Genomic DNA, 26748 nt, shown 5'->3' on the forward strand with positions numbered 1-26748 from the left:
ACATTCTGATGAGATATTACTGTTTCCCCACAGACCTCTACAAACTGCTGGTGAATTTCAGCTGCAGTTACATGTTTCTCCCACAGAAGTTGCACAACTAAGTAGGTTTCTTCACGAGACTAGTTTTCCAAACAAGCTGCCATCTGTGTTTACCTACAGCTAATGCTGTAGGTGGCAGATGACTGAAACTCTGCACAGATGCCAACCGCATGTATTGGAATTACAGCATACTACTAATTTCTGTATAACAGATGAAACTTGAGGAATATCAGCCTTGTAACCTTAGTTTCTCATCACCCTTTGTATGTACACCATAATCAAAAGGACTGTTATTGTTGAAATATGATAAAACAACTAACTGAACTGTTTCTATGTTGTTGGTTAGACATTCATAGTTATAAAAATTTGATTGAAAAGTAATGCCCATGAAAAGAGAGTCAGACACACAATTACAAGTAAGGCTCTTCAATGATAATTGATAAAGGGGGCTTAAAAACTAGTGTTTCAAAATCGATACTGAAGTCCTTGAAACATCATAACATCAAGGTGCAAACAAAAAGTTGATCTTCAATGTCTGCAAAAATTAGGTAACGTATTGCCACTGTGAATCTTTTTCTGAACATGTCTCATAATAACATCAGTGCATTTAGAAGAAAAGGTCATATGGCATTTGGCCACAGGCTCAATTCAATAGTTAAAAAAATTTTTTTTGAGAAGGCTGACAAGATTGTCAAAGTTGATTAGTGCTATGAAAAGGATTGTAATCTGCTTTAAATAAATGTAGTAGCAAGTGATGAGCTAAAAAAAGAATCAGACCTCAAACTGATTTAAGAAGAACCCTCTACATGGAATTCAACTTTCTGTATTACTGAAAGACTTTTATAGCTACATCCAGTGGTTAATAATATCACTAAAAACCATGCTAGAGTACCATTCATGTTTATAGCCACTAGCATTGTTGATGTAGCAGAAGTGTGACATTCTGCAGCTCACAGAAGTGGCTATTCATAAAGTTTACATAGAAAAATATGTTACAAGAAGCGAAGTAATCCACGTAACTAGAATGTTGAATATCAAAATATACGGCATGCAACAAGTACAGACTTTTGGACAGAGTCATAATGCAAATCATAAAGAACTTTCTACCAACTGAATGTGGTAAGACATTAGCTAGATTACTGTTACTCGAACATAGATTCAAGATCATACACTTTCAGCATGCTATAACATATTCATATTCAATCAGAAAACATCAAGAAATTTTCATGAGCTGTAGAATCAACTGTCAATAAAGTTGGACAAAATGTTGATACATTACATGAAAACCAGGAAACCAAATTTGATTTATGCAGTGAACATAATAAACTAGCACATGAAAAGAATGATTTTCCCTTTTGGTTGTTCTGACGATTCAATAAAAAAATTAATACACACTTTCTTTCAGTACTTCTGTAATACTTAAATCTCAATGGAAAGTAAAATGTAGAAATTATATGTAAACCTCCAAGTATCATATTTGCATGCTCATGATCTTGTGGTTCTTTCAGATTGTTCTTACACTTATAGGAACGGTTATCACAGTTGCTATAGTTAATTTTTGGACACTGGTGCCAACTGTAGTATTGATTGGTGTATTCTGGGTGATTCGAACAGTATTCCTTAGTGCATCACGCAGTCTGAAACGTCTTGAATCAATAAGTGAGTACTTTAGAGACTATAACAGTTTTTTTTTCCTCTGTACTGGTATGACTAACAAATGTATATAATAGTATATTCGTGTGCCATAGCTCATGTGTTTGTGAATGTAAATGTCTATTGCAGGTTCATCATAAGAATTCATACAAATTATATTTCCAGTACATTTAATATCTTTGGCAGTTATGAAATATTTTTGTGTTAGATGAAGAAATCAGTTGGTTCTGATTTACTACTGGAGGAAATGAAGTGAATTATATAATGCCTGCAAAAAATGTAAAATCATCATGGGTTTTTCTTCTTTTTTATTAAAAAAAGGAAGAAAGAGCTAACTAAGTATGAATGAAATTTTTTGTTAGGTAATGGAAAATCGATAGGTACAAATTTGTTACGGTAGAATAGTGTGGCACACTAACCACAGTTTATTAATCACTTGCAATTTAACAAAGAAATTATGTGGTCCATTTATCAACCATTTTCCTTGTTACATATCCTGCCCACCACCATTTAATTTAATTATGGTCACAAATATATCATCCTTTTCAGTCAGTTGTTTGACACATAGATTATTCTCCTGTCTCTTCTGACAGACTGAGTAGTCTTTAGTTCTTGAATGTATTTCATGTAAAAAATCCATCTCTCAGTGTCAAAACTGGTAATACATACTAATTGTAAATCTTCATTCGACACATCAGAATCTTAGTTTTGAAAATAATATTTAGGTTACCGAAAGCACTTTGGGTCATGTTTCCTCTTATGTTTATTTCTTTTTCTTTCAACCAGTCATTCTATTCAACAGCCCTAAATGCAAAAGCTCATCAGCATTATTTTTTATTTCTACTGTTTTTGTTTCAATGTATTTGTTGCCAGTGACCTGCCCTGGCTTCACATGGGTAACACTAAGTTCTACAGCTAGATCACTTGTCTAGCATAATGGTAATTTTGTTGATGGGGTACTGCATTAAAAATTCAGAGAACAATGTTAGGTAACTGAATGTATCACTTTCATACAACTTAAACTGTTTAAACAGTGCACACCAGGAAAATTCTCAGGAGGCAGAAATTTTCTTTCTTTCTTATTTACTTGGTGTTTGGAGTGACATTTCATAGCAATGATGGAAGCTGTGAGCTAACTGTAGCACCAGTTCAGTGGGAGCTACGGCCACTTGCCAGATGCCTGACTGCATTGCCAGTATATTTCCCTATGTAATTTACAAGTTTGATTACAAAATAGTGAAACAAGGCATGGTAGACACACAATGTCCATAAGTGGATATGAAACACATTTATTTGATGACTACCCCACTTAAAAAAAAGAAAGAAATAGCCTCAAAATTTACAACTGATTTGGTGGCACTAGACAGTGGTATGATGTAATAGGAATTGTAGTCACTGAGTAAAGCTTCGATCTTGTCTGACAGTGTTAGCAGAATGACACTGATATTTTTCTATGTGAGATGCACAATAATCATCTCTGGTGGAAGACACAGTGTGAATCTGATTTATGGTCTCAGCTGCATAGCAGGCATAGAGACAGCACAGTGCAAGTGCGTCTCAATACTTCATGCTAAGTGGCACCCTGTGGTATGTCCCTTGCAGTGTGGGTGCAGAGCAGAAGCTGATGTTGACATCATGAGGTGAAGATGAAGACTGAGAGCGAGGCTGGGTCTTCCGAAGCCTGTTATGCCATTGTCCTATACCAGTAGCCAGTGACTGTTTATGTAGCTATCCAGTCACATGGCAGGATCAACAACTTGGGATAAATGTAAATGCATGAAGGAAGAAATTGCTGCCTTAGCAGATGGCTGTAGTAAGCTAGGGACATACAGAACTGCTAAGGCAGCTGTGAAGCAAAAAGCTGCCACAACCCCTTGCTGAATGATGGAATCTAGAGCCAGTCTGGAATGAGCTACGTTTTCTGTGTGAAGTTTTACTGCATTTCCCAACTTAATGTTACTACAGAGCACCATCTGCCAAATAACATCTGTTATGGCATTGACTTAGTTGTACACTTACAAATTGTAAAATTGATATTTGCGTCAATTTTAACTCACAGTTTTATGAATTTTAGGAGGGTGATATTAACAATTATATTGTTTTATTTCTCTGGCCTTCTTACTATGAGAATACTGTGCTTTTAAGTAACTGGAAACATAATTAGCTTTTGCATAATTTGTTAACTTACTGATCTTAATGAAGTCTGATGACAAGGCTGAGAGGATATTAAAAATCTCACCCAATGGACATGCACCACTGTGATTCAGAAGATCTTGAAACAGCAGCTTCCTATAAATCCTTTTGTCCATGGATTGGATTAGGTATGTAACATTGGATGGCAGTAAACTACACAATTATTTCTCAACTTTTCAACCGAAGTCGAGCTTCTGCTAGATGAGCACTGCTCAAATTTTCAAACTGACGTATGAAACCAGTCATAAAAGACATATGCTGACATCCATATATTTCAAATTGTTTTTTGTAGCGGACTGGAGACTCGTGGGAGTATTTTCTCCAGAACAGATGGCTTTGCAGGTTTGCCAATTGCCATGAGTGGTAACTAATGAGGACCTGAAACATTGGCTCATGTTATTGCAGTCAGTTTTTCCTTTATTATTCTTAGCACCTATGGCACTCGTGCCATTTCATGAAGTTTATATCTTTGTAGGTAAGTTTTTAAGATGTAAGACTGTTGTATACTGCAAAAGTTTCATATCCCATAACATGTTTCCCAACCATGTATCTAAAAATCACTTGCCAATAGTTTATTCTCATCACAAAATTACCAGAAGATATTGTCAATATTGCTATAATCAGGGATCCAAATGCACATGTCTGATTTGCTACTCATACAATTAGGTACAAACAACAGTGATTTGCTCTTGGGAAAGTCAACTGCTTCATACTTTCTCTCATCAACACTAACAGACATTTTTATTGTTCTGCTAATTTATGAGTTTTTTTCTGTTTCTTCTCAATCTCACAGTAATTTGAACTGATAAATTATAGTAACTAACAATTTAACACAATTTCTAATAATTAGGAATACGTTTTGTTTTTTTAATTTCTTTTAAAGTGAAACGACTACGTGTGTCTGTTTTAACATTGTGGTTTTCTTGGATATAACATTTTATATGACACTGTTTAGTTGCTGGCAGCTAAGTAAAATTAGAATAAAAAACAATCATGCTGGTGTTTTGTGAATAGAAACACGTCTTACAATCATAGAAAGAAAGCAGCTAGTAACATTCCTAGTCAGAGTATTTTCACTGAAACAAAGTGTCCTTAATCAACACTAACCATGAGCTTTATCAGGTTGCAGCTCATGATGTCAGGCCAACAGATATGTATTGCTGCCAGTAGATGTCACACTCAGCAAGTCATCTTTTGAGGCCTATATACAGTGAGAGAGGGGGATAATGTCTCTACGGCAGCCATGTTTCTACCAAACTGTGGAGGCACGTACAAACTGACAATATCCAAGTGTGAAGTACACTGTTATACCTTTGGCACTGTGGTGAAAACGTAAGGTTAAAGTGCAGAAAATAAACTAGTAAATGAGTTTTTGAACTATTGTATGCTTTCTGGACCAATAATACATCTCCCTAGCACTATTTATGCTGACAGTATATGGACGGAGTTCAATGTAATGACTGTGAAAGACAATTATTCAGCTGCATATTTATGCTTTGATGCTTGTTTGGAAGACAAATCACTGAGTAACAAGAACATAGACTAAAAGTTTTTTTTTAATATAAGCAGTTTCCTCTATTTTTACTCAAAAGGATGCCTTAATATTCTAGGAATTTGTTCATTTTACAAAAAATTATTCTCTCAGGAATGTTTTTAGTTTCTTTTTGAATACCTTATGCTATTAATTTCCTTTTGTATATTGATCAGAATCTTGTATACTTTTATTCCTGACTCAGTTACTGCCCTTTGGGCTTTTGTGAGAGTTGCAGTGCCTCTGTGGAACTCTTAAAGAAATGTAGTCCACCAAAAAAATCAGTATGTTTCCATTCTTGGTGGAACAAATGATGTTTGGAGAAGCTAACTAATGTAGTAATATAAAACTTTGAGGAGCCACAGTGAGTGAAATGAAAAACCAAACAATTCTCATGACAGACATCCCTCACAGTAGGCATCTAGTAGGTTGTAGCACATAAAAAATCAAAAGGCTGGACAATATTAGAGAAAGATGTGGTGGTCAACTGCAAATACATTTTTTTCCTGGATATTCAGTATCTCCTCTGTTTACTGCTAATGCCCACTAATTCCTCCTTTCTTCGTTCTGTGGAGAAACGAGCACAGTAAATGCACCAAAATTATTGATGAAGCTTCCTGGCAGATTAATCTGGTTTTAATCTGTAAGGACTTTTCATTTCAGCACACCTTTTGCTGCAGAGTGAAAAGTTATTATGTAGTATTATTGATGTTTATAAGCCATTTCACATCTCTGTATCAAATTTTAATTTGTTTCATATGACCCATTACTGAATATAAAGTGACGTTATTTTTGTTAGAAAATTCTGATTCAATATTATAATTTCCACTTGAAAAAAACTGTAGATTTTAAATAAAAAGCTTTCATTTGGTAAGTTGCATCATCTTTCTTTTTAGAAATATTTTTCCCACGTGGAATGTTTCCCTCTATTATATTCATACTACAGTAATAGATATTCGAACTAGAGACTTTTGCATCTCCAGACTTGATTGCTACATGTTCAGCTAAAGGCATCAGTATGATATGAGTGAAATGTTTTATACTTAACAATGCTTGGAAATCATCTCACTTTTGGAGGTAAATTTTCCAAGTTTTTCATTTCTAAAATTTTGTCAACTGCTTTAGGAAACTTATGACTGATCACAGTCTTTCTAATCCTATAAATATACATAAAGAAAATTGAATAGGGCCAGTCTGTAAGGTCCTCTTGTTAGATAAAAGGCCATATCTATGTTCACAGGCATAAAATCTATACGCCTACAATATGACCAGTGTGAAAACACGTAAGAGTACATAAAAAATCCAACAATAACTCAAATACATTGCAGTCATTTTTACAAGCCTTAAAAATTGAATCTCTGAGTTTGACATCTGCTGGCAGCACTGCGTACTTAGTAGCTTGAAGCCATGAGCCACGACCCCAGAAAGCTCAGGATTTAATGCCAAGTCTCCTTAAAGGCCTTGTATGTACGATGGAACTGGAATGACAATGATAAAAATCTTTCATTCTAAATAAAACCACCAGATCAACTCATATATAAGTTAAATAGCAAGTTAAACTGGTATTCTGTCCTGTGCCTTTGGGTAATACATCGTCATCATCAGTGTTCTGCCAAAAGGCAGGTTTTCACATGGTAGTTCTCCAGGCTGTCGGGTCTTCTGCCATCCTCTTCAGGTCCACATTATTTCCTCTTCCTTTTACATCATCTGTCATCTTCTATCTCCTTCTTCCTCTCAGTCTTCTCCCACAAACCAGTCCTTCCAAAGTATCTGCTAGTTCTGCAAGGTTTGCAGAAGAGCTTCTGTGAAGTTTGAAAGGTAGGAGACGAGGTACTGGCAGAATCGAAGCAGTGATGATGGGTCATGACTTGTGCTTGGATAGCTCATTTGGTAGAGCACTTGCCCATGGAAGGCAAAGGTCTTGAGTTTGAGTCTTGGTCTGGCATACAGTTTTAATCTACCAGGAAGTTTTGTTTCCCTTGCTCTATTTTCGAGTGGAACAGGAAAATAAATATCCAGTAGTGATACAGGGTACCCCCCATCACTCACCATATGGTGGCGTGTGGAGTATCCATATAGATGTAGATATTGTTCTTTCAGAGTATCCATATAGATGTAGATATTGTTGTCAATGAATGTCCCAACCAGTTCTTTTTCCTTTCTCTTATATTCTTCAGTAGACATCTTCTCTCACCAACCTTTTCCAACACTCTTTCATTAATCACTCTTTCCATCCAGCTTATCCTCTCCATTCTCCTCCACACCCACATCTCAAATACTTCTAACCTTTTTTCCATCCTCTTGTCCCAGTGTCAATGTTTCTGCCCCATATAGTGCCACACCCCAGACAAAACATTTGCCAAGCCTTTTCCTTGGACCTTTATCTAATTTGCCACATAATAGTCTCCTCTTTTTGTTGAATGCCTCCTTGTATGTAATATATATGGGGCATCAATTCCTGAAAGAACCTTGGTTAATTAGAAGCCAAAAATAACCCATTCAAATCCCAATTAATAGGGGCCTTGCTATAGAAAAATACAGGGTGTATACGACCCGGGACAACCGGGAGATCTGGGAAAAACCCGGGAATTTTTTCATCCGGGAGAAAACCAGGAAGAACCAGGATATTTTTAGAATCCCGGGAATTTTTCATTGTTTGAGTTTTCAGTTAAATTTTTGTAATTTTGACTGGTAAGAAACAATACTCTAACAAAGGATATTACTGTATCCCGCTACTGCAGAATAATACTTCAACAATAAAACATTAACGAGCAAAAAAAAACTTAAATTGCAAAGGAAATGCGCCATATACAAAAACGACACATAGTGCTCAAGCAAGCATCTGCCAATTGAAAATGTGTCAAAGGCTTTAGGAAGACTATGCAGTGCTTCATAACAACAAATTGCCTCCAATGAGTGTGAAGTCGCAACTGTTTACATTCAATTTGTTTTAGCAGTTATGCGCGGGCTCATGCGCATGCGAAGTTGAGTCACGTTTGAGTAGTAGATTCTCCCGCTTCTGGCTACAGGAATGTGGCTGTTGGCTGTACAAGCAGTCACAGCAAGCAGCTAGATGCTACCGGGAAAAGGGGGCGCCAAATTCATATTCTTGAGGGAAAAAAACTTGGTTAACAAAGTGCTTAGCATCCAGCGCACGTTTGTCTATCGATTATTCATATGATTTTGAAACGCTTCCCTGTTGGTTTTTGAACACATTTTAAGTTGATTTCTGAATGAATCATAAGTTGACTTTTGCATGCATGCATAGTACATGATGTCTCTGTCAGGAGAATCCTCGTCACATCTAGAAATAAACTTTCCGCAGACAAAAGGGGGCGGGGTAATACGAGCTGAGGGAGTAAAGCCGAACGGATGAATGCCAATCGCTGTCTGATTATGTGGTTGATTGGGTTTGCGAATGATCAGCATTGTTATAATTACTAGCGAAACCCATAGATTCAGACTACCAGAATGGAAATAAACGACTAACAGGAATAACAGGTGAGAAAGATTACGTATTATCTTCTCGGTGTATCCAAGAAAATGAAATTTTGACAGAAAATTTTTGGCCAGATCACTACACTAGTAAAGACCAGTTGTACAGTCCCCGGCTAGCAGATGCGTAAAGTTCTATTCTGGAAGCAATGCGGAAAACGTGTTGTTCGAACACGTAATAACGCCTAACCGGAAAATAATCGCGGGATAACTAAACCTGTGATTCTGACAGGGTCAGTGAAGTTAATCGTCGAACAAATATTGACAATGGCAGCAATAGCTACAGAATTGGCGATGACAACATTGTTAGAATGAGGAAGGAGAAGAAATGGGGACATCACACAAATTATGGAAGAATAATACGATTCCAAATTTATATAAAAATTTCGTAATACTACTTTTCGATCTCATGCTTGAAGCTGGTGCGTATGAATGAAATGTGAAACTATTTCCTAACATAAAGCTTTTTGCTTGTAGTAGGCCAATAGGCATTTGATATTGGTACTTCGTGGATTATATTCTGTCGTGTTATAAAAATGGCCATTTGTGCCAAAACAGTCTCGTTTATTTGGTGTGTTACAAAATTGCTGCCATATTAGAAAGGCCTATTTTGTTTTATCTAGCAGACAATGACAAAATAGACGTAATCAGATCGAGAAACCACACCAGTCTTGGGTATTATTTGTATTAACAGCTTTTTCAGTATTAGATAATGACATTTCGATTTTTCATGTAGCAAAACGTTTGACAAACTTTGATGAGGTAATAGATTCTTTCGCAGAAAGGAAAGCATGCCATGTAAAGCAGTAGCAAGATTAGAGAGAGAAAATTCTGGGAACTAAGGTTTGAAGAAATGTGTAACTTCTTGCTTATCTCTTGTCAGTATTGGTTTTATATATCCTATATTTAATTTTATGTCACACAAAATGGCAAATTATTAACTAATAGGCAATAAAGAGTTCAGATTTTCTGAAGAGTTGTTGTTCTCTCGAGTACAAATAATTCCATCCGCTATTAACTGCTAGATTTTTTTAAAGAGGGGCAGGCTGTCAAACCGACCGACTGGGAGAAGGAGAGCCACCACAGGACATTTCAATTTCCACTCGCCTGAATATAATTTGGACGTGCGGTAGAAAAATGCTTTATGAAGAGGCGTGCCACTGCACTTTGGCATGCTTAAGACCAAATAATATGTCTTACATTTCCTCGAACACGTATGTTTTATGTTTCAAACTTTTCAGAAAGATGTGCGCTGCAAGATGAACATATTTTGAAAACTTGATTTTTTTTAAGTATTGACTCGGATCGCAAATGTCGTAGATCCGGGGCTGATGCGCAGAGCAGTCTGAGTTGCAGTGGGTAGTCTCCACATGATCTGTTTTTACATTTAGTGATTTTGTTGTTTCACCTTCGTTTACTCTCATATCAAATGAAAACAAAACGGATATTTGTGGCCGGGAGCTATCAAGTGAATTAAAACACATTCACATAATTACGGAAGGCTAAAATATGTCATTAGATTCAGATTTTATTTTATTTCCACCTTTCTGACAGTCAAGCATTAATCGCCTTGCGGAAGAATGAAGTTATTTTTGTTTGTCTGCTAAAGAAATTTGACTTCTGTTAACCTTTTCCGCAGAGGCAGTCAATGTATTTGAAACTAAATGCTTAATTCCACAATACTGGCTAGTTTCAACTGTTCGCTGCATTTCAAATGCATGTTTTCAATTTCTAGCACATATGACATTTTGTCATAATAAAGAACCAAACATGATATAATACGGTACTGGTGCTCCAAGAAAATTTACATCCTGAAAACCACACTGAAAAGCTTAATAACAGGTCGAGGTCTACTTCATTGGGAATGCGGACATACGAATGTGCACTTTAAGTATGCACATTAAATGTGAACATTTTAATATTGTTCACGAAATTCCGATGCTCTTGCAGTATCCTCTGATGTCTTGTTTCTTTTATGACATAATGTATGATCTTTCAATGTTTCACACGTACGTACAAAATGGTTCAAATGGCTTTGAGCACTATGCGACTTAACTTCTGAGGTCATCAGTCGCCTAGAACTTAGAACTAATTAAACCTAACTAACCTAAGGACATCACACACATCCATGCCCGAGGCAGGATTCGAACCTGCAACCGTAGCGGTCGCTTGGCTCCAGATGTAGCGCCTAGAACCGCACGGCCACTCCGGCCAGCTACACGTACGTACATACGGGCTTCCTACGTCATGATAGCTACCCAAGAGCGGTGTCGCCTGTTATCTTCACTTTCTGGCAACTGCTGAAACGAACCTATTTCTAACAGGTCGCAGGAAAATATTGTGAATAGTGGTTTGAAAAGCGTTACTTTCAAATATCCATTTACTAAGTTGAACTATGTGCAGGAATGTACCATGAATTTATTAAATCACAGAGCGTTTGACTCTCATTTAAAAATCAACTCTTTGATGACGCGCCATTTAGAATAATTTCGAAGCCTGAAGATCAGACATTTATGTCATTATTAAAAATTTTACTGGCACATTTGTGTGATATATTCTAAGGTGTAACATGTGCAAAAAATATCAACAGTATATGTGAAAGCTTAGCTTCTCTTGCAGCTTGAGAACAATATTATATTCGAAAACTTTGCTTTTCTTGTAGCAACACTGTGTATATTAATTTAAACTGTTAACTTTCCCTCTATGTGTGTTTGTGTTACTTAACAGTGATGTTGCTGTTGGCTGACTACATCACGTGTCCTATGCTCTGAATATCCACTGTCATCGGCTGGCGAGATCATGTGACATGAGCTACGAACTGCCTACAAAAGCGCATCGAAATCTCGATTTCAATGATTCGGAAAGCAACATGCGGTGTTCGGTGGAATTCCAGTGTATACTTTTCTAATACGAAAATATGCAGCGAACACGTTGCTGCACATCAAAGATGTTTTCAAAACGTGTCTTTTCCCCTGAGTTTTGTTTTCTAAAGTGCCGGGAAATTGTACCCCCACATATAAAACGATAACCATTCAAAGGATTGATAAGGGAAAATATATTGTCACCCGGGAGAAAGTGTATTTTTAACTGGGAAATCCGGGAAAAATTCGGGAATTTTTTTCCCTTGTCCACGTATACACCCTGAAATATGAAAGTATGTTCACTAAATGAAGAAGATGACACCTGAGTAAGTGGTATACCATATAAATAAAAAGTGAACTATGAATTGAATGAAATATAAATTATCATGTCTTAGAAAATCATCGATGTATGTGAAGTTACTGTGACAACACAAATGAATATATCTGGTGAGTAACTAAATTTTCAGCATGACGCTTATTTCTTTTATGACAAATCTAAGTGTGACATTTTATGTCAGACCACAACAACACACCAGTACTAAATTGTTCACCCAATGCATGTGACGGGATCAATTTTAATAAAAATTGTAACAGCATGAGGATGCAGTTCAATGTTGGAAAAACAACCAGTCCAATGACAAATATTTTCTAAGTAATACGATCAGTGTCATTTTGTGTCAAGGTAGCAAGGACTGACAGCCACTTAAAACCTGAAAATCAAAAAGTAAAATTTTCAGTTAAAACAAGATGAGAACAATATCTACATCTACATGGATACTCTGCAAGCCACCATATGGTGGGTGGTGGGGTTACCCTGTATCACTACTGGATATTTACTTTCCTGTTCCACTCACAAATCGAGTGAGGGAAACAAAACTTCCTGGTAGATTAAAACTGTATGCCAGACCAAGACTCAAACTCAAGACCTTTGCCTTCCATGGGCAAGTGCTCTACCAAATGAGCTATCCAAGCACAAGTCATGACCCATCATCACTGCTTCGATTCTGCCAGTACCTCAACTCCTACATTCCAAACTTCACAGAAGCTCCTCTGCGAACCTTGCGGAATTAGCACTCCCGGAAGAAAGGATATTGCGGAGACACGACTTAGCCACAGCCTGGGAGTTGTCTCCAGAATGAAATTTTCACTCTGCAGTGGAGTGTGCACTGATATGAAACTTCCTGCTAGATTAAAAATGTGTGCTGGACCGAGACTCGAACTAGGGACCTTTGCCTTTCACGAGCAAATGTTCTACCAACTGAGCTATTCAAGCACAACTCACAACCCATCATCACATCTTCAATTCTGCCAGTACCTGGTCTCGTACCTTCCTAACTTCACAGAAGCTCTTCTGCAAACCTTGCAGAACTAGCACTCCCAGCAGAAAGGATATTGCGGAGACATGGCTTAGCCACAGCCTTGAGGACGTTCCCAGAATGAAATTTTCACTCTACAGCTGAGTGTGCGCTGGTATGAAACTTCCTGGAATTAGGGATAAATTACTGTCTATAAGCTTCCATATCAGCCCTACTTTCTCAAATCTTATTTTTGTGGTTCTTACGCACAATGTGTGTTGGCAGCAGTAGAATCATTCGGTAGTCAGCTTCAAATGCCGGCTCTGTACATTTTCTCACTTACGTTTCTTGAAAAGAACATTGTCTTTCTTCCAGGGAGTCCCATTATAGTTCCTGAAGTGTCTTGTTTGAACCTACCGGTAACAAATCTAGCAGCCCTCATCTGAATTGCTTCGATGTCTTCCTTCGGTCTGACCTGGTATGCATCCCAAACACTCAAGCAGTACTCAAGAATAACTTGCACCAGCATTCTATATGCAGTCTCCTTTTCAAGTGAGCCACTCATTCCTAAAATTCTCACAATAAACCAAAGTCAACCACTTTCCTTTCCTACCACAGTTCTCAGATGCTCATTCCACCTCATATAACTCTGCAAAGTTATACCCTGATATTTAAACTAATTGAGTGTGTCAAGTAGGACACAAGTAATACTGTATCTGAACATTACAGGTTTGTTATTCCTACACATGCGCATTAACTTACAATTTTCCACATTTAGAGCTAGCTGTAATTGACCAACTAGAAATTTTGTCTAAGTTGTTTGTATTTTCCTCAACTTTCGCACCTTTCTGTACAGCACCATGTCATCAGCAAACAACTGTAGATTGCTGCCCATCCTTTCCACCAAATTATTTATGTATATCCAGAACAACAGCCATCCCATTACATTTCCCTTGAGCACTCCTGATGATACCCTTTCTTCGCTGAACATTTCCCTTCAAGGACAAGTTACAGGATTCTATATGTAAGAAGTCTTCGAGTCACTCACATATCTGTGAATGTATTCCATATACCCATATCTTCATTAACAGCCTGCAATGGGAGACTGTGTCAAATGCTTTCTGGAAATCTAGAAATATGGAATTTGCCTGTTGCTCTTCATCCATAGTAGACAGTATGTGATGTGAGAAAAGGGCAATTTGAGTTTCACACAAGCGATGACTTCTAAAACCATGCTGATTCATGGACATTAGCTTCTCAGTCTCAAAAATGTTTATTATATTCAACCTGAGAATATGTTCAAGGGTTCTGCAGCTAACCGAAGTTAGGAATATTGGGGTGTAATTTTGCAGGTCCATCCTTTTACCCTCCTCATATACTGAAGTCTCCTACACCTTTTTCCAGTCACTTGGCACTTCATGCTGGGCAAGAGATTCACAATAAATTGAAGCTAGGTAAGGGGCAAATACTGTAGAGTACTCTTTGTAACAATGAACTGGGATTCCATCTGGACCATATTTGTATGATCCTCCTATGTGAATGATTTCTTGAATGTGAAATTTAAAACTTTGGCTTTTGTTTTGCTGTCTCCAACTGCTACAACAGACTGCTCAACAAGGGATAGAATGGAAGTCTTAGACCCATTTAGTGATTTTACATATGACCAGAACTTTCTTGGGTTCCCTAACAGATCTTTTGCTAAGGTGTGATGGTAGTAGATCTTTCCACAGATGTGCATATCTCTACTAACCTTTATTTGTTGTCATATGTGTGTTCCCTTTTGAACAGAGAGTGCAACAGCCTCTGCTTCCTCTGCATCTTTCAGATTTCGTTATTAAACCATGATGGATCTTTTCCATCCATCATCCACTTACGAGGCACATAACTCTCCACATCATGATTTACAATCTTCTTAAACTTTGCCTATAATTCCTCTGTGTCCATCTTACTGGAACTAAGTGATGTTAATTCATCGTCTAAGTGAGAAGCTAACAACTGCTTATCTGCTCTATCTATCAGGATCACTCTCTTAGCCTTCTTGACTGATTTATTAATTTTTGTAACCATGGTTGCTATAATGACATCAATATTGCTAATCCCCATTTCTGTACTGACATTGTTGATAAGGTATGGCTTATTTGTAGCTACAAGATTTAAGATATTTCTATTACATGTGGGCTGCCAAGCTGGGTGCTCATGACAGTTTTCAGAAAACTTGTTCAACGGGATTTTGCATGACTGTGTATCTGTAAACCCCCCCCCCCATACTGAATTCATAGACATCCTAGTCTACACCCAGTAGGTTAAAGTCACCTTGAACTAGTATTGCATGATCTGCGTATTTCTGTGCTACTGGCTGTAGACTTTCTTTGAATGACTCTCGGACTGTCACAGTGGAGTTGAGTGGCCAAACGCCCAGAAAATAACTTGGTTTCACCTACATCTATATACACAACCAGATAACTTCACTATAGAGTGGAGATGCTGAGTCGCAGATAGGCACAGTGAAAAGACTGTCACAAATAAGCTTTCAGCCAGCAAGGCCATCATCAAAAATAGATGACAGACACTCTCACACGCACTTGCGCAAACACAGCTCATACACAAATGATTGCAGTCTGTCGCAACAGAAGCCACAGTTAGCTTCAGTTGCCAGAGACTGCAGTCATGTATGTGTGAGTTGTGTTTGCGTGAGTGTGTGTGTGCATCTGTCATCTATTTTTGATGACAGCCTTGCTGGCCAAAAGCGTATTTGTGACAGTCTTTTTGTTGTGCCTATCTATGACTCAGCATCTCCACTATATGGTCTGTAGCATCTTTCCTTTTCATAATATTGTTACATTCCATCCTGGATTTTCCATTGTCAGGTAACTTCACTGTCACACCCAACTTCGTCTTCAGTAGAAACAATATTTTTGTCAACTGCAATAACACTTACCCTCCTACGGCCTCTAATCTGTCTTTCTGATACACGTTACATAACTTCTTAATATCTCAGAGCTTTGCACTTTGGGTTTCAGCCATCTCTCAGTCCCATGAATAATTTGGGTGTGAGAACACTGCTCTGGAGAGCAGTAAATTTAGGAACTTTATTATAAATACTTCGACAGTTTACTGATAAAATTTTTACAGTGAAAGTGTTCTTAATCTGATGCTGTCTGACTTCCCTTGCTGCGTATTAACTGGTAAGCATTCATAAGAGCATCTGAAACTACCATATAGCATAAAAAAACCCTCATGCGCACTCTGAAAATCCTCTGCTACCCGAATAGAACCCCTGACAATTGACAAAGCCTCCAAAATTATGCAAAAACAAGCAAGACCCAAGACAACTCAGCACAGATTACCAATTAAGATGGTGAGGATCTACCACAATGTGATATTTGAATCCATCCCATACTTCACCACAAGTACTTGGGGTCACAGACTGAACATACAGTCTAAGAAGTCAGTTGCAAGGTGAGGTCAATGTAGTGTACCCCAGAGAATGAGCAGAGCCTTCAACACCTCATCACTAGAAGCACTTTGCATTGTGATGGGGACCTACCATATAGACATAACAATACATTATAGATCTGCACTTTACCAGCTTAACGGGGACAATCTCGATAAAGTTGCCAAAATTACAGGTACCAACATAATAAACAAAACAATAATGAAACAGTTGTGGTTTCAAACATGGCAGAGAGAATGGGATGCATCTGACAAGGGTCACCATGTACACTCTTTGTTTCTTGACATATGCGAAAGATTACAACTGGAACATGTCAACCCAAGCCAGGGGATGGTCTATTTCCTGGCAGGCCAAGGTCTGTACCTGGTACACTTAAACTACATGGTACTAACTAATGATGAAATGTGCATTTGCAGAGGAACTGGGTCACCAGAACATGTTATACTGTTATGCAACAATCTAGCACATGTGAGACTTATACAGAATGCAGTGACTTTGCCAGGATAATGCATAATCCTGATAATTGGAATGCAACAAATGGTGTAGCTGGTATTGTATCAAACACACTCCATGAAGAATACAAGCGCCAAATCCCATATGCATTGTGGTGTATATAAGCACAAACAAGACAACAAACCACATGGGAGGATACAAGCATGACCACAGATTTTGAAATCGAGGAAGAAACCAACACACTGTGTGAACATGATTCAGAAGGGATCAACATATAATGGACCCAAACCAACAATAGATGACACTGCATGCCATAACACAGTCACAAACAACACAACAGGCAGTAACAATTATGAAAAAAACAACACATACTAAGACTTTAATAATAAGGTACTGTCACTTCGGAGGAGAAGGCTTGAACAACTTTTATTCAGAGGCTCCTCCTCCCCAGTGACACATTGCATGTTGATTAAAGTATACTGCACACAAGCACTAATGTATTATTCATTTTATTATGTATAGACACAAGTATATTCTCTTCTTTATGTAAAGCTACAATCAGTGAATTTTTTGTATCAAATGTATTTTCTGTATAAAGTATATATAAAACTAAAAATGTAATGTATTAAGTTATTTAAGAAATACTGCATTCACGTAGCAGTGAACTGTATTCTATTTGTACTAACAAATTTACAGCCAAAGTGTATTCCTCATGTGAAGTTAATACTCACCTGAAATAGATAGAAATAGGCTATTATCAACCAACGAGCTACTTAGACTATGTTACACATCCAAATATGGTATATTACTTCCCTCTACATGTTGTTTGTTGTTGTGGTCTTCAGTCCTGATGCTGATTTGACGCAGCTCTCTATGCTACTCTATCTTGTCCAAGCTTCTTCATCTCCCAGTACCTACTGCAACCTACATCCTTCTGAATCTGTTTAGTGTATTCATCTCTTGGTCTCCCTCTATGATTTTTACCCTCCGCGCTGCCCTCCAATACTAATTCCCTTGATGCCTCAGAATATGTCCTACCAACCGATCCCTTCTTCTAGTCAAGTTGTGCCACAAATTTATCTTCTCCCCAATTCTATTCAATACCTCCTCATTAGTTATGTGATCTACCCATCTAACCTTCAGCAGTCTTCTGTAGCGCCACATTTCGAAAGCTTCTATTCCATTTTTGTCTAAACTACTTATTGTCCAGGTTTCACTTCCATACATGGCTACACTCCATACAAATACTTTCAGAAACGACTTCCTGACACTTAAATCTATACTAGATGTTAACAAATTTCTCTTCTTCAGAAATGCTTTCCTTGCCATTGCCAGTCTACATTTTATATCCTCTCTACTTCGACCATCATAGTTATTTTGCTCCCCAAATAGCAAAACTCCTTTACTACTTTAAGTGTCTCATTTCCTAATCTAATTCCCTCAGCATCACCCGATTTAATTTGACTACATAGCATTATCCTCGTTTTACTTTTGTTGATGTTCATCTTATATCCTCCTTTCAAGACACTGTCCATTGTGTTCAGCATATTGCAACTTATTTTCACCACTCTTATTGTATTCCTTTTTTAATATTTGCATTAAATAAATTTTATTCTCATCAACTAGGCAGAAACAAACTATTTAGAACCATTTTAAGAATTGTTAAGCATTCAATTCTCTGTAACCTTAGAGAATATTTTTATATTATGTTCTTTGTATTATTTAAAAAAGTATTAGTAATTGTATGCCAATAATATTGCAATAATAAGAAGTCTTGCTGTTCGATTCAGAAGCATCTGAGCCACCTTACATTTCAAGATGATGGCTTACTCTATACTGTTAATGAAATTAATAAATAAATTCCCCTGACCTATCACAGAGAGTCCTACAAACCCCATATGATAACACAACTCTAGAAATCTGCAGCCAAGACTCTCACATAGTCAACAAAGCCTTTGATTGAGACTCTCCACTTGGCTTCAAACCAAAGGATGCCAATCAACTCTGGGAACAATATTGCAAACTCTTTGCTCTGCTTGCACCATGCATTTAAGGTTACCAGTCTTCATCACCTCCACCAGCCGCCTGTATGAGCTGTGGGTGACCTCAAAATTCATACAACAGGCTTCGTTGGTGCCGACATAAGTCAAAACTTGCAGATAACTGCACACTCAGTAGCTGCAATCGAGGCCACCTACACTTCTCGGATGAGGCACCCGAGCAGACATACTGGTGCACATTTGCTTTCTTTGCAGTCCTGAACGCTGTCTGCATAAGGGGCTCTATAAAGTGCCTAATGTTGTAGCTCCTGATAACTAGTAAACGTTTCCCCTTGTCTGCCTGCTTGGACCCTGCTGAAGGAGAAGCCACCTGTCCACTCGCAGGATGAATGGGCGAGGCCAGGCGGGCAGTCTCCAGATTGGTCCGCTGCCTTGAGCAACACGAAAGCATTACCATTGTCACTCACCCTGCTGAGTAGGTGGATCCACTGTGTTGGGTACACTAGGAGGTGCCTCAGAAACAGAGCCCATTGGCAAAACAAGTGACACCTGAGGTGTCCCATGTGATGTGCCACAATCTCCGCCACTGCTACACCCCAAGGCAGCAGCCTGAAGGTGACTGGCCGCAGCAAAAAGTGCATTCAGCTGTTTGCAAATTGCGACCAGCTTGTCCTGTATCCTCACACAACATGTACCCGTCCTAACCATCCTAGACTAACTGCAGAAGTAAGCTATAAAAACTGACAGAGTCCTAGATATGCAACTTGCTACTCTCTGATGTGTCACCAATGAACGCTGATGTGGAAATAAGCTATGTAGCTGGCTGTTCAGTTAGCAACTACTGACTGAAGGAATTCACCCTCACAAAAACATGACGTTGAACATCTTAAACAGAAAAACATGCTCGAAATTTAATAAATATACTATGGGGAAAATACAGAAAAAAAAACTTAACTCGCTAGTTGGTAGAAGTATATCAGCTGAGGGCTGGAGACTGACTGACTGGCTTACTAAACAAATGGACCTATAGTTTACTTTACAGCTTCATTGGTTTATCAGTGATAATTTATATGGTGATAGAAGTACTTGAATTAAGAGCCATTAAACCTCTTGAAAAACAAATAGTCCGAGGAAAGACAAAAATGTGGAAGTCGGATGCATTCTGTAGTTTTTTAAGTTTTTACTGTTTTATTTACAAGGCTGTCATTCCTTTGCTTTATTAAAAGTCCATTTTTTATATATATGTTTTGAAAAAGGCTATCTGTGCATGTGAGCACTGAAAAAATCAGATATAGAGACTTCTTCTTCTTCTTCCACTTTCTTTAATTTCGACTATCTATGGACCATATGAAATAACTTCCTCATGATTTTATCTTTTATCCTGATTTTCATCTTTCCAGTATTTCTTCATTCTTCACTGTGTTCTTTTCTTCTTTCATCTGTCCATATAGCTGTGCAGCTGACCTTTTCCTGGAAACCCTCAAACTTCCTAAACCTGATTCAAAAAGTTAACCTATCTAGAATTTCTACTTTCCTTTTTCAGTGCTCTGAACCAACTGATTAGCATTTTGGGATTTTTGTCAAAATGGTCAAATATTTTTTTAGTCAGCCTTTCCGGGTTCATTCAAACCACAAAATGAAATTCTCCTTTTCCTGACAGCATCAGATAGCTTTTCAGTTTGAGTGTAGATTCCTTCATTATTTCTTCCACATACTCCAAACTTTTCTTGGACCAAGCCTCTTCTGTAGGATCTACTGTTTCTTTTTCTCCAACTTTTCAGTTTCACCTGTTTTGTTGATGATAAACATTCTGCTGCATAAAGGCACTCCAGTATGGTAACAGTGTTGTAGTGTTGGATATTTGTTTTTACAGGGAATGATTTTTATTGTAAATGTCTTTCATTAATTGATAAGTCATTTCCATTTTCTGTGCTCTATTCTTGTTTGCCTCTTTATCTAAACAGAGACTATTATATGCCAAATTTAATCCAGAGTTGAGATATATGTCATTGTTGATGACATTCCTCTGTTTTCCAGCACGCAGTCCTGTATTTTCTCATGCCACTGCATCCCTGCAAGGCCTTTCAACTATTCGTGCCTTTGGTGCTCAAAAAGTGCTGGAAACAGAGTTTGATCGTGTTCAAGTAAGTGTTTGATTGTATTCAAGTAAGCCTGTTTGATATTTTTCTATGACACCTAGATGTGGTTGAGAATGTACATTAATTAATTATGTTTATATTTTACAGGATGTAAATTCGTCTGCTTATTACTTATTTATGGCTATCAGTAGAGCTTTTGGATTGTGGCTGGATTTAGTTTGTGTAGTGTATCTTGCTGCTGTCACATACAGCTTTCTAGTCCTGGGACAAGGTAAGCTATTCAAAACTAAAAAAAAAATACTGAAATTTTAAAAAATCCAAGTCACTGATGTCATAGAAACATAATACAGCTTAATAAGGAACTTGTCCCTATTTTTATTCACGTCTTCCAATTACCATAGATTTAAATTGTAGTTGCTTAATTATTTACATCCAATGCCATTGTTAGTCATAAGTTAACTCATTAGCATCTGTTTACAGTTAATGTCATTGAAACTTAATCTGTAATGGTGTACTTCTTTTGTAAATGTTATAAAACTTTGTGATATTGTTGTTATATCATTTCATCAAGCAAAAATAATAAGTCCATACTTCTGCAAACTTCCTCTTCACTCTGTGTGACTCCAGACGAAATACTATTTCATATAGAATGTGCAGGAGAAAGTTGTTATTCTATCATTTAAATTTAATATGTTAATACTTCACAAATTACTAATAACAGTGTTGTTGAAATCTGGAATTTCATCAGTGTTGGCCATTCCATATTCATACGCATTCAGAGACCACAATGTTGCACATATTATGTGTAAACATAACAGTATGTAATTGCTTAGTGAGTAACTTAATATCCATCCAAATAATTTAAGTGATTCCTCAATAATGTATGTTGCTCTGATTATCTACGCTATTGTAATGGTAGCAAGTGAGCAAATGGACACAATAATTAAGATGGCCACAATGTACATATGGGTTGTGCAGTTGGCTTTACCTTGATATTAATTGTTCTCTGTGGAACTGGTGTATTGCAGATCACTGAAAGGTAGCACTTGCAAAGAATTTGTATGCATATATTTGTATTTTACAGAATTGAATTATAAATAGTTGTTAAGAATATTTATTAAGAAAAAGTTAAATACAATTTACATCTCTCCTTACATAATGGACACACAACATAGAACTGGCGGATTGTTGTAGACACATATATACCTTTAGTCCATTAACAAGGTACTTTTTGCTTACAGTAAACACAGTAGAAGATTCTTATTGCTTTATTTTGTGCATATAGTTAAGAGTATGTAGGATCCAAGTTTTGACCTCCAAAACCTTCGTGACAACTTTTAGTGGTCAAAAAACCACAAAATTTCAGTATTTTTTCAGGTTTTGCCTATTACTCAGAAATTATGCATCCTAAAGAAAATGTTTTCATTACCAGAACGAAAGAGCATTAAATTTTGTGTCAAATGACCTACTTAAATGTCAAAATTAGTGCAGCTGTTTGGCTGCAATCAGTTATATTTCGGTCATTTTTACCAGCTTGGCTAAAGAGTAGGCTCCAGTGCCTGAGACTCAAAAATGTCTACTCCAAATGAAAACTGTCCACTTATCAAAGTTATAGAGCATGAAATTTCATGTTACAAAAGCATCTAGTTTTTCAATTTTAGGGACTGATAAGCATTCATACATTTGAAACCCAAAGTAAGTCAAAGTTATTCAATGGAATGAGATTTCCAGTGGGAAAATGGCTCTCTAATGAGCACACATTTGTTTCCTACATATATCTTTTTAATTTTCTTCATTCATGTGTATTTTTATGTATGCCTTAATTGGTAAGAGTGGGGTGCTAAAATGAAAACCAAGTATATGTATTTACGTGTGAGTAATATAACAATTTTTGCAACTGAACAAATAAAAGGCCATGACAGTATTAAAGCAACACTATTTAGTTACCAAAGATTCACATTCTACCAAATTTCAGTTCCATCAAAGTTATTTCCGCCACTGTGGCAGGTCCTGGTTCAGCATCCGATCTTCAAGATCCATTGTGGCACCTTCACCAACTTCCTTGTCCTGGAACATATCTTCAATCTTTTCCTCAACCTTGTTGAGTTCAATTTCTGGGGCAATCTCACAAGATATGCCACAACAGTGTTTTCATGTTGAGGAGCAGTGCAGTCCAGATTTGTGACATCCGCTTACTGTTGTGCATCCTGTTTTGTATGCACACAAAACCATTTTCAGTAGTGTGTGTGGTACCGCATCTTTCGTCAATGTCACGGGAAACAAGCCTGATAAGTTTTACTTCCAGCGCCACTGGCATGGATCAGTTTTCTTCCTCAGCCAAGATTGTACTCGATGGTAGGATCACATTGGGTGCCACCATGCTGCATCTGATGTTGGCGGTAGCCTTTCAAGTTTGAAAGATTTTCTCAGGGCAGACTTTACAAAGAGCTCATACCTGAGCTCATCCAAAGTCACACAGTTGGGATTTGCATACAGTGCTAACATCAGCTGTTCTGCCTGTGCTATTATGTCTTGAGAGACTGAGAGTTTAACAAATTCAGCAATTTACACTTTGAGGTGTGGCTGTTGCTCTATAAGGTTTAGTAATTTCTCTTTTCCTTGGGTGAAAAATGTGAATGTGGTATCACATCCTGTGACGGGCATGGTTGAAAAGGGCAAATGCAGGACTGACTTTGACAGAATTATGGGAGTACCATACTCTTGCTGATTTCCTTCTTACTGGTTTACAAAAGTACAAGTTGCTGGAGTTGTTTCCTCAATATGTTAGGAGAACAAACACATCATTGTCCTCACTCACGATTGCCACACTGTCAGAGTCAGCAATTTGGGATGTATATATTTCCACAATTAATTCTTCTTCCTGTAGCAGCTGAACACCTCTATCCTCAAATTTCCACATGACCGTCAAAATCAAGTGCTTCTTGTAGCTCTCATTTCTCTCATTTGTGAGAAACTTCTCCTGTGTGACTGCAGCATTTTTACCTTCATCAAAAATGATATCTGACGAAGAACATAGTCTCTTTAAATGATGTGACTTTCAGAAGACTTTGTCCTCCTTCATGAAGCATCACTTGCATAGCCATTGAATACAACTGTGATTCTGGATCTGTAACTCTTTCTCAAGTAGGTTTCATATTTCACACAGATAGCTCCAAACTTTTCTTTGATATGCAAAACGACCTTTTGGAGCAAGTCACCACCATCTACCACAAAGCTTTTTATTTTTGGTACTTCATTCTGCTGGAGAGATGTGAATGCATCATAGGGCAATGACTGTGTACCCTTATTGCGTCTGTCTTCTGTGAACAGTGACATGGGGTATAGGGAAAGTTCAAACAAGAAACAGAATTTCAAGTCCTTATCAGGAATCCTCTTCATTCTGATCTTGAGAGCTGTAGTGCAGGATGCAAGTGCTATAATGTTGAGGTTGCATTGAAATGAGATGTTTTCAAAGTTCTCTCCCCTAATTCTGTTGATCCCCTTAATTCCTTCCTCTAATGCCTCATGACAATTTACCAATTCATCACCAATTACTCCACTGCTTATTGACATAAGCCTATTACATGATGGAAAAGGTGGAAAGTTTTAAAAGCCAGTCATTCAGTTTTATCTCTGCATGAAGTTCTTAAAGCCACATGTTGCTTGCTTGTTCATGATGATATAGCTTTTTGACAAACATCACAGGAGGATGCCATCCCTGAAGTCCCCTTTGTGAGCAATGACTCTGATAACCCATGTCTGTGAGTTAGACTGCTTTTCACTTTCATTGTTTTCATTAAAGTTTTCTCTGTGATCATGTCATACCATTGGACACACCAAAATTTATCTCTTCACCTGATAGTGAAGTAGCCTTCAGTTGTAAATTTGTTGTATTCAGCAGCATCAATTCAGTCTTCCAAAGAGATGTTCTCTAGTAAGTAAAGGTGAGCACTTTTAGCATACAGGAAATGACCAGTGGCATGAAAGTATGGTAGCACTTTTATTGGTGTTTAAATGCTGATTCCAGTTTCCAGTACACTCAGCTTCAATGAAGTGTTTTGTGAGCATAACCATGCTGTAATATTGGACCCATAATTTAGCTATTTTTCTTCATCTTTGTACATCCATAGTTTAAATGGAGGACAGTGGGACATCATCTTGTATACATTTATATTAAAAATGAAGAAATTCCTGCAGCTGTATTTAAGGTGTCGATTTTATTTTGGCAGCTAGTTTCAACGTTGTAACAATGTCATCCTCAGGCCCATACACTTGTTGACATCAACTGTGTGCGGCTGATACTGGAAATCAGTGGTGGGTTATGGACGTGTTCCGTGTGGATGGTGGGTAGTGTGGAAGGGCCTGAAGATGATGTTGCAATGTTGAAACTAGTTGCCAAAATAAAATCGACACCTTAAATACAGCTGGAGGCATTTCTTCATTTTTAATATAAATATATTTTTCTTCATGGTTCAATGCTGCAAATCACATTTTTGACAAGATTATCGCATTTATATAATCTTCATTTTCATGACATTTGAATACTGATGGTCTGTTATGGAGAAGCAACAATTTCTCAGTTATTTTCATTTAAACTTCTTTGAACTCGATCTCCTGAAAGGTAATGCGACAATCCCATATGTATCAGTGCATGAGTTCTTACAGCTCTTGCATACACATGCCCAGTCAAAACTTTATCCAAACTGTTTTCAGTGAATATTGTGGACAGTAAGTCTCTCAAGCCCCTTTCCTGCCATTATTATACTGGTGCACCCCAAGAAGGGCATTAGAAGGTGAAACCACCTAATTGTACAATGATATGTTCTAAATTGCTGCCTTTGATTCTTACAGTATCCATTGCCTTCAATAAAAGTGGCTGATTGAAAGTGGCAAAACATCACCTTTGAATATGTTTTATGTATTTTTTCAATGCTCTTAGAAGACATGTATATAGTATATTATAAAGGATCAGAGCATACTTTAAGAATGGAAGGCACATTGTTTTTGAACAAACTGACTGTCAGCGATTTGTGGCTTCTTCCATGAATCCTTTCCACCTGGAACATCAGTGAATTTCTTCCTCTTTCCATAAAACCACAGAATCTCATATTCAGAGAGCAATACCTTCAAGCACTCAGGGTAATCAAAATTGAGATCCTTTATAATAAGCCAACATCATTTGCTTTTTGATAGGTGATTGACTGAGGAATATCAACCGTAGACAAAAATTCAAAAGTTGAATGTCTCCTTTCCCAATCAATGTTCTTGTCAGACTTCATAGCTGTGTAGAGAGTCACTGACATTATTCCTCCCATGGAATGGAAAGCGTTCACCCCATCAATGATGTTAAAATCAGTGTTATTGAAGATGCACTGGTTGTAAGTTACTAACTTACGATGTCCTGCGATTTTCCTATCCTTACTGGATTTTTCTGTTTCACTTTAACCACATCACCATCTGCCAAATTGCCATCACATATAAAACACACATCTGTACAATCTGGAGCACTCATTTTAATTGCACTGGCCATGCCACTAAAGTAAACTGAAATGAAGAAATGAGAATTTTGCAAGACATAAGGAGTTTTGAATGCGCCCCTCTCACAACAAAGGAAGACTGGGCATGGTGAACAATGGAAACAGTAACAAAGGAATAGAGTGGATGGCAGCCTCAGC

At 37.5% G+C, this 26748-nt stretch overlaps 1 protein-coding gene across 2 annotated transcripts in view; it reads left to right on the forward strand.

Annotated features, from left to right (window-relative positions):
• LOC126236177 (probable multidrug resistance-associated protein lethal(2)03659) overlaps positions 1–26748 on the forward strand; it is a 298489-nt gene that overhangs the window by 216342 nt on the left and 55399 nt on the right. For both annotated transcript variants that reach the window (XM_049945273.1, XM_049945274.1), the window contains 3 exons: positions 1548–1698; positions 21012–21118; positions 21221–21344. In XM_049945273.1, coding sequence (XP_049801230.1) covers positions 1548–1698; positions 21012–21118; positions 21221–21344 — 382 coding nt within the window. The remainder of the gene's footprint in view (positions 1–1547; positions 1699–21011; positions 21119–21220; positions 21345–26748) is intronic.

The sequence above is a fragment of the Schistocerca nitens genome, chromosome 2, assembly GCF_023898315.1.
Source record: "Schistocerca nitens isolate TAMUIC-IGC-003100 chromosome 2, iqSchNite1.1, whole genome shotgun sequence".
Lineage (NCBI taxonomy): Eukaryota > Metazoa > Arthropoda > Insecta > Orthoptera > Acrididae > Schistocerca > Schistocerca nitens.